This window comes from Arachis ipaensis, chromosome B10 (genome assembly GCF_059453495.1).
Source record: "Arachis ipaensis isolate K30076 ecotype BB chromosome B10, ASM5945349v1, whole genome shotgun sequence".
Taxonomy (NCBI): Eukaryota; Viridiplantae; Streptophyta; class Magnoliopsida; order Fabales; family Fabaceae; genus Arachis; species Arachis ipaensis.
Window position 1 is genome coordinate 147,972,793 of NC_142435.1, and position 16,335 is coordinate 147,989,127.

The 16,335-nt window shown below is 35.9% G+C and overlaps 2 protein-coding genes across 3 annotated transcripts; both read right to left on the reverse strand.

Moving 5' to 3' along the window:
• Positions 1 to 701: 701 nt before the first annotated feature.
• MDA1 (Mitochondrial transcription termination factor family protein) lies at positions 702 to 8,092 on the reverse strand. Of its 2 annotated transcripts, XM_016324975.3 has the most exons (5): positions 7,993 to 8,086; positions 7,780 to 7,896; positions 2,686 to 2,747; positions 2,391 to 2,597; positions 702 to 2,303 (listed from the first exon to the last, which is right to left on the reverse strand). In XM_016324975.3, exons 2-5 carry the CDS (start codon positions 7,851 to 7,853, stop codon positions 1,222 to 1,224), a joined length of 1,425 nt encoding a protein of 474 aa, XP_016180461.1. In that variant the 5' UTR covers positions 7,854 to 7,896; positions 7,993 to 8,086; the 3' UTR covers positions 702 to 1,221. The 2 variants fall into 2 exon arrangements, with proteins under 2 accessions (XP_016180461.1, XP_088342324.1); XM_088486198.1 differs by lacking the exons at positions 702 to 2,303; positions 2,391 to 2,597; positions 2,686 to 2,747 and adding an exon at positions 4,162 to 5,394 and having other exon boundaries at positions 5,503 to 7,896; positions 7,993 to 8,092.
• A 1,285-nt stretch (positions 8,093 to 9,377) lies between these two features.
• On the reverse strand, positions 9,378 to 13,257 carry LOC107621235 (cytochrome c1-2, heme protein, mitochondrial). The gene is made up of 8 exons (XM_088486135.1): positions 13,080 to 13,257; positions 12,456 to 12,522; positions 11,597 to 11,811; positions 10,882 to 11,161; positions 10,727 to 10,798; positions 10,031 to 10,147; positions 9,869 to 9,934; positions 9,378 to 9,775 (listed from the first exon to the last, which is right to left on the reverse strand). The coding sequence occupies exons 2-8, from the start codon at positions 12,510 to 12,512 to the stop codon at positions 9,659 to 9,661; spliced, it is 924 nt and encodes a 307-aa protein (XP_088342261.1). The 5' UTR covers positions 12,513 to 12,522; positions 13,080 to 13,257; the 3' UTR covers positions 9,378 to 9,658.
• Between the last annotated feature and the right edge of the window lie 3,078 nt (positions 13,258 to 16,335).

A 16,335-nucleotide genomic window follows, 5' to 3' on the forward strand; every position in this document is an offset into this window, starting at 1 on the left:
TCTTTTTTTTTCCATTAAAAAAATTTAAGAAAAATATAATAATAAAAAGTATAATTATGAAAAATTAACAAGAATAATGAAAGAAAAAATGAAAAATAAGTTGTGCACCTTGTTAGTGTCTGTGTCATTCCTGTCAGGGTAGAGACAAAATATACTAATTCAGTGTCTTTGGATACAATTTCTCTGTTCATATCTCATCTGTCAAACACGATTCTATATTTCTGTATCCTATTTCTATATCTCTAGGTCTAGCAAAACAGTTTCAAAGGCCATGATCCCAATTGGAGAAACCTTCATGAAGCTAATAAATTTGCTTTATGCACACCACTTGGCTCAAACCTAATCTTAGTGTATTTACCTATATCATTTTTCCTTAAAAAAAAAAAAAAAAAACTATATCACTTGAAAAAATTCTTTAGAGATTTTTCACCGTTTACAAAAAATTTTAGTCGTTCTCTTTAAATAATTAATCTTTTACTCAAAAGCAATAAAGTTAAAAGTTACTCCTAGAGGATATTTGAAAAAGATGAATGAAAATCGAATACAAATCCCAAATTCAAATTGGATATGCAAAAGAACAAATCACTAAATTATAGGCTCTTTAACTACTTAATAGGCCCTTTATATAATTTGTCCATTTTATTAGTTAATCCATATTAATAGTCCTTTGTATTAATTTTCCCTGAATAAGATTAATGGAATACACTAAAAATGATAATTACATATAATCACAAGCTATGACACTATATGAGTATATGGTTCATTTACACTAAAGTATAAGGTACAGTAGGAAACCATTCACCCTTCAATTATTTTAGTGTGGTTATGATCACAATGTATTTTTGTTGCAACTTATAATCAACTAGGATGATTTAAGGGTTAACAATAGATTATTTTCTCACTTTAGAGGAGTTTTCACATAGCTTGGAACCTTTTTGGCTTGTGTGAACCAGTAATGCTCCAAAATTGCTCCAGAACTTAAACAATGCTCTGTTTCTCTGGTTCCCATAGCCTCCAATGCAACTTGAATCTTGTTCATGGGTATGAGCAAACATTTCCTGAAGTCGTTGACAACAAATAGTCCAATAGCGGCTGCAGTCATGGATCCCAAAACACTGGAGTTGAGTTGAGCATCTTGTTGTCTGGAACATTGTCTAAAAGTGTCCTCTTTCATTATCCGATCCGATCCGATACAACAACTTTGCTGCTATAACTAGCTGGTCAACTCGAATTCTTTTTCAGTTTCTTTTCTAAGGCCTCTTCGAAGTTCCGGCTAGACAGTGACAGAACCTGGTTGAGCAATAACCTGACCCCAGCTCTCTTCATCCGTGCATATCTTGGTTTAATCCTTTCTTCCAAACTGTATCCAAAAAACTGAGGGAATTTAACAAGCTCAGAATTTGGGTAACCCATAGTGATGAAGAAATCCCATTTCGGAATCAAATTGTCTGACAAGCTAAAGGTGTACAAGGCACCAAATCTTGAAATCATAGTCCCAATTTCATCCAAAGTGTATCCCTTTTCCAAGAAAAACTGTGTTACAGGCTTCAGATTGGCCTCAATGCTAAGACCGAAATTCTGTGGACAACGGAACAGAAGAACACCAACATCCACTCCCAAGGATCGGAAGTAATTAGCCGTGGGTCGTAGGTTGTCCTCTACACTATAACTTACAATATTGGGGCAGCGAGTTAAGATCTTACCTATGTTATCGTCTGACAGGCCTGATTCTCGGAGAAAATCTATGCTCTCCTCCACCTTCTCCCTACTATAAGTTAGAAGAGCCGGGAAGCGGTATATCACCTTCGCCCATTGTTTCTTGTCAACGCCTAAGGATTCTAAGAACTTCATGGTGGGTTTAAGATTTTCCGACAGGCTGATTCCACATAATTGAGGCCTTTTAGTGAGGATGGTGGGGATGTCCTCTTTCGGAACTCCAAGTTCAAGAAAAAACTCAACTACAGGCTTAATTTTACCCTCCAAGCTGTAGTAGGCAAAAGACGGGAATCGCCGAATAATACCATTGATTTGCTCAATACTCATACCGAACTCTATGAGATAGACAATATGAGGGCGAAGATTGCCAGCAGTCGTGTCTATTGCATTCACTCGAGACACGGTTCTAAGCTTCTTAGAGTCTATTATTGGAGTAGGAGGAGGAACCTGCACAGCTGGTTTTTCCTTAACCGGGGGATTTGGATAGTTTTCGACTACATCGACTAGACTATCACCGTGCTCTTCGAGAAGAGATTCAAGGTATGGGACAAGAGCATCCCTGATTTCAAGTGTTGTAAGTTCTCTCCCTGTTTTATGAAAGAAGACTGTGATTACTAGGATTAAATGTTGAAGAAAGTCATAAAAGAGATGTAATTAATGTGTTGCAACCGAACCTACGAGGTACCGAGATTTGTGTTTAGAGTGAAGCACCGAGACAAGGTGATCAATAAAAGGATCTGATTTGTTGACAGTTCTCGCTGCAATGGCATTGCTCAAGCCTTCTTTTTTCAAAAACAGCATCAATACAGCCTTGGCTTCTTCCTTTTCTGCTGCTAACAGAGTGGGAGGCATCACTCGCACGTTTAACGACCCATTTGTGCCTTGGGGGAAAAAAAGAACTTTGAAGTTATATGTAAACCAAATAACAATTGAAACCTGAAAAAATAGAAAAGGATGAAAAATTCCTACCAGATTTTGCCTGGCACAAGAACACCTTTGCAGGAAAAGAGAGTTGAGTCCTGATGTAAACTCTTCAAATGAAGAGAAAGTTCAAGTTATATAGTGATCCAATCAAAATGAAAAAACAAATGAGAAAGAAAACAAAAAGGAAGGAAGAAAATCATCTTGCTGCTAATAAATTGAGACCAAAAAATAAAAGCGAAAAAGCATATTGGATTAATGATAGCCGCTGTTTCTTTTTTTCATTGATATTGGAAAAGGCTAAAAACTCTACAAAAGGAGAGGATCGCCGTAGCAAGGTACACATTAGTAAAGAACCCATATTCGACAGCATACACCAACACTAATCATGTGGAAGATCTTGCGCAAACTAAGTTATGCCAATTCAATCCTCCACAGTCATTTGCTACCCCCTCACAAAGAATAAAATTATTACACCATACTTGTCAAAGTGGTGCAAAAAATTTGTGCTAAAACTCAGCTGCACCACACATGTACCTCTAAATGTGCACCTTCAATCCTTCACACTAATGTGACAGATTGCAAAAAAGTGAACACCCCAAAACTGACTTCACATAACTCAGAATCACCCTTTGATATGTTCCATCTACCTTCACTTTATAAAGTCTAAATTCCTTCATCAATTCAATAAATATCAAGTGGCCGGATCACATATTTCTAGAAATAACCTTCCAGTTCTTAAAATCTTGTCCAGCCACTCCAGCTGGGAAACCTCCTAGGCCAATCTAGGATCACAGAATCACTTTCTGTGATTCATTTTTCTGCATGTATTGTGCGAACAATGAATCACTTAACTTCTTCCTAGGTAAGTATATGATTACAATACTTCCATCGAATTTATACAATATCCATAACCATCCTATTTGTCATTGATGCTGCGACATTATCAAATAACACTGTATAAAATGTCTAATCAAGTAGTTGGTGGCAGTGGCGGCGGCGGCAATGGAGGTGGTGGAGCTTGGTCAGGTCTTATATGAGTTTGGTGGATCGAGTTCACAGTGGAGCCAATGAATGATTTTGGGTCAGTTATTCTGTTGACAATCTCAACCCATTCCCAGGAGAGGATTCAAAATCTCAGCCACGTCGATCACCTCAGCCACACATTTCCTCATGGAACTGGTGACTACAGGCCTGTTTTGGATGCTTCTAGGGTTGATTTGAACCAAATGCCAACAGATTATCATGGGGTTGCATTTGGATTGAGTGGAACACGAGCGTATGCAGCCTGTGATCAAGGTCATCCCGTTGTACATGCCAATGAGGACCAACCAGAGTACTACTTGGCCAGAGATATGGCAAGTAGAGTGATTAATTAGTTTGTTTCACTGAGAAGCATCCAAAGTAGTACTCATTATTCTGTTATTTATGTACATATGTTGGACTGTTTTGCATTTTGATATTCATGACACTTATTATATTATTTTAGTTTGTTACTATATCCACGTTATGTATGTTCTTAGGTTTATTCTTCATGAACTTGATATTCATAACAAAATATCAACTTCTTTTACATGATATAAACACAAATAAAACATAAGATGTGGACTTAAACATAACCTAATCAGACATAATCTATTCAGACACCACATAAAACGTAACGTAAACTAGTTCAACATATAAAAAGCATTAAATAAATATCAGGTAATAATCCACCCCTTATCTCTAACCATTGCTGCCCGCATGAGAAGACGAAGATGCTTGATTCTGTAGACACTTACTCCTTGTATGCCCAGGTTGCCTGCATAACCCACACCTCTTAGGTTGCCTTTCCTCAAATTCATCCATGTTCTTTCTAAGCCTGGTAGAGGGCGGTCGTCCCTGAGTAGCCCTCATCAGACTTGGGTCTGGTACCACCAGAGGCCCTTCATACACCGGCCAATGGTCCTCGTGTGGAGGTGCAGAAAAAACCATTTTGTATACATTGAAAACACTACTCATCTGATAAACATTATCAACATAAGTTGTCCAATCAATTCTCTGAGATGCACATGCTATCAAAACATGTTTGCATGGATAGTGCAATGCTTGAAAATATCCGCAGTCACAACGACGTTCTTTCAAAGACACTCTATATGCACCAAAGTTATAACCACCAGTGGAAGCAACTTCTGCCACTGTGAATTCTAAATTTTCTCTATCGTACAGGTGGACATTCATTTGACCACTTGCCTCCCTGTTCTTCTCAATAGCTTTGGTCAAAACATGAGAAAATTGTTGTCCGGCAGCCAATTGGGCTTCAGCCTCTTTTCCTTTACTAACAAAAAGCTCCGCCAACCGATAATAGGTAGATCTCACTAGTGATGTAATTGGAAGGTTTCGGACGCCCTTCAAGACAGCATTCACACACTCGGATAAGTTGGTTATCATGTGTCCATACCTACGACCCTCATCCCGATGTTGAGTCCAAAGTTCCAATGGGCATCTATTGGCCCATGTACACATTTCCAAGTTCTCAGATTTCATCAACTCAAAGTAGTACTGGAACTCAAGCCCAGTTTTCGCATACGCTGCATTCACAAGTGCCTTTCTTGCATCCTTACTCTTAAAATTGAGTGCAAAGTTTGCTGCCAAGTGGCGAATGCAGAATGCATGATAAGCGCTAGGAGGGTGCCAACCACTCCCTTCAGCATTCAGCGCAGCTTGAATGGCAGGATGGTTGTCAGATATAACAAGAATGCCAGATTGAGGAGTCACCTGCTTCCTCAGATAAGTTAGGGAGAATTTCAATGTCCAATTGAAAATAGAAATTATGCAAACCCTACAAATTGCATGTTAAGTACTTATATATAATTTAGAAGTTACCTGCTCCCGCATATGAGAAAGGAAGAATTTCCATGATTCCATATTTTCTCCTTCGACCAATGCAAAAGCAATTGGCAATATGTTAGAGTTACCGTCTTGTGCAATGGCAATCATCAACATTCCACCATACTTCCCGTACAGACGGGTGCCATCGATACTAATAACAGGTTTACAGTGCTTAAAAGCCTCTACACACGGTGGAAATGTCCAGAATAAACGATGAAAAAACACACGACTTGGGTCAACCACACCCTCGACACGAACCGGGGCAGTCTTCATCATCACAAAACTTCCGGGCATTGTCATTTGGATTCCCAATATCCACCTTGGAAGTAGATTATACGACTCTTCCCAATCGCCATAAATCTTTGCAATTGCTTTTTGTTTTGCCAGCCAAGCTTTTCGGTAACTGCACCTAAACCCAAATTTTCCCTCTATTGAATTCTGCAATAATTTAATTGAAATAGTGGGATCAGCTTGCACCATCGGGAAGATAGAAGAACATACAACATGATAATCAAGTTGTCGGTGGTTTCTTGAGACATTAATTGCAAGGCATGTGTGTCGACCGTTGTACTTTCGAACCTCCCAGTACCTTTTTTTTCGCCGCAATGATACACGGATCAACCAATTACACCCTTGATCAGACTGTCTGCACTTTCCACAGTACTTTCTGTGATCGGATTCTAGCACTTTGTACTCCACAGCTCGACGAATGTTGTAGTTCTTTATTGCAAGCACAGCCTCGTCTTTGCTTCGAAAGCGTTGTCCGATCACGAACTCTCCCTCCTTTATGAACCCAGACAAATCCGCATCAACTTGTTGCATCGCGCTTAGATTCAATGCGGAAAAATGACTAGGATAGTGTTGTGTTTCTAAATTAGAACGTTGAGTCTGTGTTAACGGGTCATTTCCTTGGTTGTCATCACTATCATACGGAATATTCACCGACTCTTCATCCTCATCTCGAATGACATCCTCTGCAACATCTACCATCTCCACGAAAGCTTCATGGTTTGGTGGATGCTGGGTGGGTGGTTCTATGGTTTCCAATACTAGTCGTCCAGAAGACCGACTATCCCCAAGAGCTGTATCGCCTTCTTCGTTGACATTTTGATTGTTGTATACTGCAAACGAAGGCGATCTCACAAGTAAAGGTCCTGAACCGGAGCTTCCTTCTATTCCTCTCGACTGTACATTTGGTGCAGATCCTCCAGAGCTCCCAAATATCTCCTCAATCCTTACAAATAGCTCAATTGTACGAATCTCTGGACACTTTGATTGACAGTAAAACAAAACCTGCATATCACTATCACTGCGTATCGGAAATCTCTGATATGTAGCATGTCCTCCACTAATTGATATTGGGAGCCTATATAAGATCTCAGATACTTGCTTCCTGTCAAACTGATCCAACTTTTGCAAAATATTGTCTTGTAGGTCGGCGTAGGAAGTTGTTGAATTAATAAAAATCCCTATAGGATTCTTGCTCCTAAAAGTTGTTCCCTCTATAGTATCTATAATTTCTCCACAATGGTGAACGATAGCAAAATAACTTTTGGAAGTCATTTTCTCAAAAAATAAATCACACTGGCATTAGGATAGTTTTTTTTTTTTTCAGCGGCAGCTCTTAACTCGCAATTCTGCACTACTTTTTCCAATTTTCTAAACACAAATCGCATTGGCCTTCCCCCCCCCCCCCCCCACAAATCGTACCAGCGGTGTGGGGTTTAGTAATACATAAAAGAAGACACAAATGTAAATAACATCGGATCAGGGTATACACATAATTAGATGATTTATTTATTTTATGTATGTAAAAGAGTCTACATGTTTAATTTATAAAAAGATACACAGTATCTATTAATACACTAACAATAATTTATACTATTTAGACACCTCCTTAGTCCTTAGTCCTTATCTTTGGTAATATATTATGATGATTAATCCATGGCTTATAGGTTAGAATTTTAAGGTTTTTCCATGCCTAAGTCAGGAACGAAGTTAATCGAACGCTTAACAGATTCACATATAATATGACACTAGCTCATCTCCATTAAGGGACTATAAACCCTTTCAATCAATTTCTTCTTCAACCGATGCTCGAAATCGAAATGTGTAAATGTGTAAGGTATCGAAGAGGAAATGAGCTAACAATATTGAGCATGCAAGGAACTAGTAAGTAGTAACATATGGATCGATAAAATAGAGAAAAATAGTAAAAATTAAAAATAAAATAAAATAAAAAAAAAAAAAGAAAGAAAGAGCGAAGAATACCTTGTGGTGATGGAAGTGTAAAATTTAGTGGAAGGAAAATGGTGGTGTGGATGAAGAGAAGATGAAGTTTTCATAGTTGTAGACTTGTAGTGGACCACAAATTGCGTTTGCTCCTTCCTACGAGAAAGAATAGAAGAAAAACCACACAGACATCAGAAGAAGAACACACACACACAGAGAGAGAGAGAGAGAGAGAGAGAGAGAGAGAGAGACCGAAAAGGGAAAGGAAGAACGTGAGATGATGGCGCCGCTTGCGAAGGAGTGTTGTGTTGTGCTGCGGAGAAGCACTGAAGAGAGGATAAGATATTAAGGTGGAGATATTTTTTTTTAAAATGTTATTTATACATCAAAATCAATTACTAAAATTCACTACTAATGTATTTTTTTTTTACCGAAGATATGGAGATTCAAATCTCTTAATTAAATATGGAGAGACTATACCATTTGAGCTATTGCTTCTTAGCACTACTAATGTATTTGTGTATAAATATATATGTAGTTTAATTTATTTTTAATATATATTTTTTTTTATAATTAACTTTAGTAGCTAATTTTAGTATACATGTAGTATAATTAATTTTTTTCAAATTAGCCAAAACAGTTAATAACTTTTTTTTTTCATGGCCAAGCGCCCAAGCCAATGGTAGATAGAATATATTGATAAATGAGTGATAATATAAAATTATAAACTAATGTTATTATACAAAATTTTGTATTTATTATTAGTGATAAATTTTGAAAAAGAAATTAACACTAAAAATATTCTACAAATAAAACAAATATTTTTAAACTCATACTAAGTAAATAAAATTAATAGAAAGTCTTGAAGGCCAACGAATTTTAACAATTTTGACCAACAATTAGTTAATAAAAGATAATAAACAGTAAAAAGTGACAACTTATTTAAGGATCGAATTTTAAATTAAAATATACTAATATGTAATATAGTTATGTATTCTATCAAAAGAATCTCAACAAATTGAAAAGATTCATCAAGGATTTGTATAATAATGAAAAAAAGTTGACTAGTGTAACGCAATGATAGTATTTCCACCAAAATGTTTTTTTTTTTTTTGTGTCTATTTTCACCAAAAAGTTTGGCATCACTATTTTAAAGCAGTCAATAATTCAGAACTTATAATCTCTTATCAAAACTGAAGGCGAGACACACACAATAAAAAATTATAGGAAAAATATAGGATATCAATATATTATCTGCCAATTTATTGTAACAATAACTAATTATTATATTTTAAACACATGTATAAAAAAATACATTCAGAAAATACATCTATAAAAACACTTCTATTAGACACAACCATAAAGATATTTTTATTAGACACATCCACGAAGATACTTCCATTAAACACTGTTATAAACAAAAGTTGGCAGAAGTCGGCAAAAATGCTGTTGGTAACGTAGCGGGCTTGAAAATTATATCTGTAAAATTTTTGGTACATTATTAAATATACATTTTTCTAAACTTTTTCAAATATTTTTACACTTATTATTCATTTTTATTTCAAAAGCAAAACATATACACATAAAATATGCAGACCAAAATAAGTTTAACTAGATAGGGAGTCAGAGAGATTTGATAGCCATAAAAAGTTGTAAATTATTGCCATAAGACCCCGAAAATAAATAATGATTACAAAATTCCATGAGAATCTAACAATACAAAGTTCTGATTTGGGGAACACAATAATGAATATCATATATGGAACAACTTTTATTTCTAACTCAAAGCAAAAATTGAACCCGTGAATGGTTGCTCCATTAACGAATTTGACATGATGACACAACTAATCATTTGACAAAATTATTGCCAACAATAACATGGTTTTCTTTTAAGTTAAAAATGAAACTTTGAAGGCCCCTAATTGACAACATCAAGAACCAGCTTCCGAGATTTTAGAACAGACCACCTAAGGCGACGATAGTACCCAGCTTGAAGCAATGCCAATGTTAGAACAAAGATCCATTTGAATCCCATCTGCACATAGTAGCAATCTTGTTAGGAATTAAGATATTTTCTACATTGATCTGTGAGAAAATGAAACAAATAAAAAGATTAGAGGAAACAGACCAGTTTTCTCTCTTCCATCTCAGGTTCAGCAGCCCAAGATAAGAATGACACAACATCTTTTCCCATCTGCAGCAAAACATAACAAAAATATATGATCTCCATTCTTACACAGTTCATTCCCTGGAGATTTTACTGAAACCAATACCCAACAAACATAAGTACCTGAGATTCGGTGGCGGGAGTTCCATCTTCATATTCAACAGCACCATCATTAAGCATTTTAGGCATGGCAATGGCTCCGCCGGGGAAATAAGGATTATAGTGGAGACCCTCTCTAATCTACAACATTATGTAGTAACCTTTAAGCACAGTATTTGCTCACTAGTACAGGGGGCAGAATAATCGGAAGATTTGTTTTCCTTTGCTTTTTGTTTGAAAACAAAAAACAAAAAAAAAGGCCTTATATTTAATATTATACATTCATGAATGACAACAACCAGAGTCACCGGTGAGGAGGTGACAAAGTGTAAATAAAGAAAACTCAACATTGATTCATGGGTATTCGACATACATATATCACACACACATACATATTAAACATAGAGCGATTCAAGTGCATGTAAAATTTCGGAGTATCAGGGTTAATTCTAGTACGATATGCAAAGAAAATAATGCATAAAGTCAAAGACCCTGTGACAATCCCCAGCCTAGCATACAGAGATACTAGTAATTGGTGTGCACAAGAAAAGGACACAGGAAGAAAAACCTTTGCTTGCACAGAATCCTAAGCCACACAACAGATTTAAAAATGTCTGTTCTAGCTCTGAACCACACATCAGGCATTCATCAAATCTATATAACTTGCACACAATTCAAGTGTATTAGCCCCTAAAATGCCTTTAGAAAAAAAGACTTTACCGAAACACCAGCAGGGGGATCGTGATAACCAGTTAGAAGGGCAAACACATAATTCTGGCCATTGTGACGAGCCTGAAAATGTAATGTATAAGAATAATTAAAGATCACAGGCAATATAAAACTTGTAGACGTTACTAGCAGATAACAGACATTACTTTGGTAATAAGACTTAGATCAGGAGGATAGGCTCCTCCATTAGCAAACCTAGCAGCTGCTTCATTTGCATATGGCTGAGGAAAGCGATCACTGAGTTTACCAGGGCGTGTGAACATCTCGCCCTCATCATTAGGGCCGTCAACCACTTCAATCTCAGCTGCCATAGCCTTTACTTCTTCTTCTGTATAAGCAACGCCAACCAAATCGCGGTATGATATCAAAGACATAGAATGGCAGGACGCACAGACTTGTGTATAGACTTGATGACCACGACGAATCCTGCTCAAAAAAATTATTGAATGTAACAAGACCTGAATTAGCATTCATCCTAATATTATATATAGTTGATGGAGGCACAGAGGAGAATCAAGATCCACATATTATGAGTCCTGCCCCAAACATTGCCCCAAAAAGGAGGGGTGATACTTCAACTACAGAACTGAATAAAAAGGCAATTATTTCTTTCAGGAATTAAGTTTGCAAATCAACCAATATAGACTAGGAAAGGTGAATGTACACATATCCTCACCCCAAAAGTGGAGAGGCTGCTAGTAAAATTTAAACCCATGACCCCATCGTGAGGTAGCAACATTAATGTTCAACCAAGGTCCACCTTTGTGGCAAATGATACAGTTGAGATTACAATGTGTGCGTGTGTGTGTTTGTAAAGGAAAAATACATTCGAAATATTGGGAAAGTTCAGGAAAAGCTCACGAAGCATGATCATATGAACTGAGGATGCCCTGGTGAGGCCATGGATAGCTTGGGCATGCGAGGCCATGCTCAGCTTCATCAGCTGATGCTGTTGTCGCAAAACCCAAAAACCCAGTGACACTAGCCCCAATTAACGCAAGTGCTCTTAACGAGCTGCTGCCAGTCGAACCATCCCCATCTTTCTTTGTGAGAATGGAAGACATAGATAAAGCATTCTGCAATAAGTATAGAGTAGCTATTAGCAAAAGATATAACCAGCTTACTCCCAAGTACGCAAATTTTCATAGAATCATAAAAAACACATCACATGCATGAGCATGAGCACATACTAGTCTGCACAAACAGTTTAACTTATACTTCAAACATTAACAGAAAAGGCAAGATAGAAATAGCTCCAATTAGCTGGACTAAGGACTCAAGATTGTACAAATTACAAATAATGAATCGAACTGTGAAACTATTCTTAGATGCGAGGTTCTAAGTTGCTATAGCAATTGCAAATTTGCAATCATGTTGTAATAAAGATATTCCCATAACAATCAGTTTGCAGAAAGTCCCAAGAGCAAATGGTGTTTTGCGAAGGAGGCAGTCCTATACTAAGAGGAGTAAATTATAGAAAACTTGCATTGCAGGCCTAAGCTTGGAATCCAAGGGCTTCAGTTAATTAATGTTATGGTATTAGTTTCTATTCGACAGTTTTGTAAATAAACTAAACACAATTAGTAATAATAAGTTTTGATGAAATCAATAAAATTATTGCAGAAATGAGAAATTTGTAATGAGTTTGATGAAATATGACTTAAAAAAAAAAAAGAAGTTTGCTGAAAAGGGAAATATTAAGACCGGAGAGAATGCTTACAGGAGAATGAGATTGGAGTTTCCTCCTCAATAACTGCTGAATAACACCTCCAGCCATCTCGTCTGCACTGAAAATCAATAACAAAAAGTATAAGCATAAAAGGAAAATAACTTATATATAGAGAGTTTAATTTTGATGCACTAACAGTGTAAAACTTTTTATACAATCGTGCAATCACATCCGTTCTTTTAAATGACCATTCACACGGTTAATGTTAAAGGTAGTTATTTTTACTGATATATACACTGAGTATCAAAATTAAATTCTTATATATATATATAACAAAAGAAAGAGTTTCATTTACTTGTGAAATTGCATCAAATTATGAAAACGTACACAAACATTTCAGAAGCAACAACAAATTCGAACCAGAAAGAACAACCAGCAACAACAACATACATAGAAGAAACGCATAACCAGCAGCAAGAACAACCACATTCATCACAATCCACAATTCAATGTATAATTCATTTCATAATTTAGGAACAAAATACTCCATCGGCGGGACTTTGCGGTGGTCATCGGCGGAGGCGGCATGGCGTTGGGAACCCACAGATCGGCGCCACGTTGGACTATGATGAACCGAAGAGAGAGAAAGAGAAAGGAGAAAGTGAGATGTGTTACCTTTGAACTGTGAAGTGTGAAGTGTGATGATGGAAACGCCGATTGGCTGTGATTGCGAAGCTGCACCACCGCGGTGATCGGAGACGCGAAGGAGTGGCACGAACAACAGACAGAATAGATGGTACAGTCGGAGAATATTTCAGGTTAATTAAATTTTGTGGAAGGCTAGTTATGGAATAAGAAAATTCCGCAAGCGTTATTTCTGGTACAAAAGTTTATTTTTAAAAATATGGTCTATCTAATTTCACTAATTAATCAATTTGGTCTTTTAAATTTTTATTTAGCCAAAATAATCTCCAAAAAGATTAACTTGAGATAAATCATATTAGTCAATCCATTAACTAATCATTATTAAATTCAAAGGGTTTTTAACTTTTTAGAATAAAAAATTAAATGTTTATTTATAAATATATGTAATTTGGGTTCTATTTACGAATTTAAATTTTATTATTTATCTTATTTATAATATAAAAATATTAAGTATGCATAAATGTAAACGAGATAATTCACGTTTAATTTGTACGACACAAAATAAATAATATAACCTATTTAATTTACTGAAATATCATCATAATATCATTTATACAGTAAAGGAGATAAAGATAAGTGTAAACATACACTAATAAATATAAGGATGCTACACATTCATGTAACTATATAACCAAGTTGGCTCAACACCAAAAAAATCCAATATCATTAAATGAAACGTGAAATACACGCGCCTAACACACACGAAATCGCTCTTACCCAACGCTTCTTCTCCCCCATTCTTCTTCTTCTCCCGCGCTCCTTCTTCTTCTTTTCACGCTCGTTTATGCACGGAGCGTCACGCTCGTTTATGCACGGAGCGTCACGCTCGTTTATGCACGGAGCGTCTTCTTCTTCGCGTTCCTCCTTCTCCTCCTTTTTCGCGTTCCTTCTTCTCCTCCTTTTTCGCGTTCCTTCTTCTTCACGTGTTTTCTCCTTATCGTCATTCTTTTTGTTGTTGTTGCTACTGTATTTTTTTGTCTTTTCCTCCTTCTCTCTCTGGTGAAGAAGCAGTAGAAGGTGAGGAAGAAGAGTTTTGAATAGTGCAGAATGAACCGAACAAAATGCAATTGTATAGTACTAAGTAAACAAAACATAATCCATTATATAAAATCAAATTCACACAGCTTTCTGTAGAATGAACCGAACACAGTACTAATGGTGAACCAAACACAATATTCATGGTGAAACAATTGTATAGTACTGAGTAAACGAAACATAATCCATTATATAAAATCAAATTCAAATAACTCTGCCTACAATTTACATATTATCAATTCAATTCAGTACACATCCGTTCATTTAATTCAATTCAAATTAGCAATTGCATTCCATTCAATTCGATTCAAAATTGAATAATCCAAACTTTGTCAGTTTGATTCGTTTCAGAAGAGTAATCCAAATCGCTCTCCTGTTTACCAAAAAATTATGAACCCCCTAAACACTGAACCCTAAACCCTAAACACTAAAACCAGAACCCTGAACCCATAAATCCTAAATCCTTAAAACCCTAAAATCTAAACCATAAACCCTAAACCCTACACCCTAAAACCTAAACCCTAAACCCTGAACCCGAACCCTAAACTCTGAACTCTGAACCTGAACGCTAAACCTTGAACCCGAACCCTAAACACTGAACTCTGAACCCTGAATGCTAAACCCTAAACCGTAAACCCTAAACCCTGAACCCTACCGTAAATCCTAAACCCCATAAAATCCTGAACCCTAAACCCTAAACCCTCAACCATGAACACGGTGAACCGAAATTAATACACGGGGAGAATCGAAAGTTTGAAACACACTAAACCCCTGTACACTGAACCCTGAACTCATAAACCCTAAACCCTAAAACCCTAAACCCTGAAACCCTATTGTCATTCTTTTGTTGTTGTTGCTGCTGTATTTTTTTTGTCTTTTCCTCCTTCTCTCTCTGGTGAAGAAGCAGTAGAAGGTGAGGAAGAAGAGTTTTGAATAGTTCAGAATGAAACGAACACAGTACTCATGGTGAACCGAACACAGTACTCATAGTGAATCGAACATAGTACTCATGGTGAACTGAACACAATACAATTGTATAGTACTGAGTGAACGAAACATAATCTATTATATAAAATCAAATTCAAATAACTTTGTCTACAATTTACATATTATCAATTCAATTCAATTCAATTCAGTACACCTCCGTCCATTTAATTCAATTCAAATTAGCAATTGTATTCCATTCAATTCAATTCAAAATTGAATAATCCAAACTTTGTCAGTTTGATTCGTTTCAGAAGAGTAATCCAAATTGCTCTTCTGATTTGAAGTTGAGTCATTTATTGTTTCGATTCAGAAGTGCAGATCGAAGAAGAAAACGAAGAAAAATAGGAAGAAGATAAATGCAACCAGATCGAAATAAGAAAACGAGAAGATGAACGCGACCAGAGGAGAACAACGAAGGCAATGTAGATCAATAAGGAAGAACGCGAGCAGAGAAGAATAAGAAGAAGAAGAAGGAGGAGGTTTACGTTGCAGCAGAAGGTTTACGTTGAGCAAAATTTTAGGTTGCAGCATGTTATATGTAACGCGTGTATGACAAATGACTGAATGAGTAAAAGGTGAGAGACACGCGTGTGGAGAAAATTACTTGGTTAACAACTGTGTAAAAAATACATAGATGCAAAATTTTTTCGTAATAAATATGTATTAGAGTTCAGGGCTTTTATTCGTTACATTTTTTAATTTTTGAGTTCTTTTAGTCTTTTCGAGTGCTTTTATTGTAATAATTGAGTTATTTTAACTATGATGGATGCACATTGGGATGACATAAACAAAATTGAATGTGTCATGGCAAATTATTGGGTCTTGGCTTTGAGGTTAGTAAATATGTGTTATTGTATGTTTTTTATTAATTTTAATTTACATTTAAAAAAAAAATAATTTAATAATTTTTTAAATTAATTTTAGCTTGTAAATATTGTTCTATTTTACTTTACATGGTTAGGGTTATGTTTGTGGTGACAACATAATTTAGGATTGTTATTGTTGCTAATCATTTTAGAGATTTATTTTAAATCACTTAATTAAATTTTTATTTAAAGAAAAAAACTTGTAGTCTCTATTATAAATTTCTATGATTATGAATTTGTTATTGATTTTTTTAACTAACAGAGGTTTTGCCTCTTACTTTCAAGGCATGTTAGCCACATTTTTTTTCTATTGGATGTCATTTTGGTATTTTTTATTA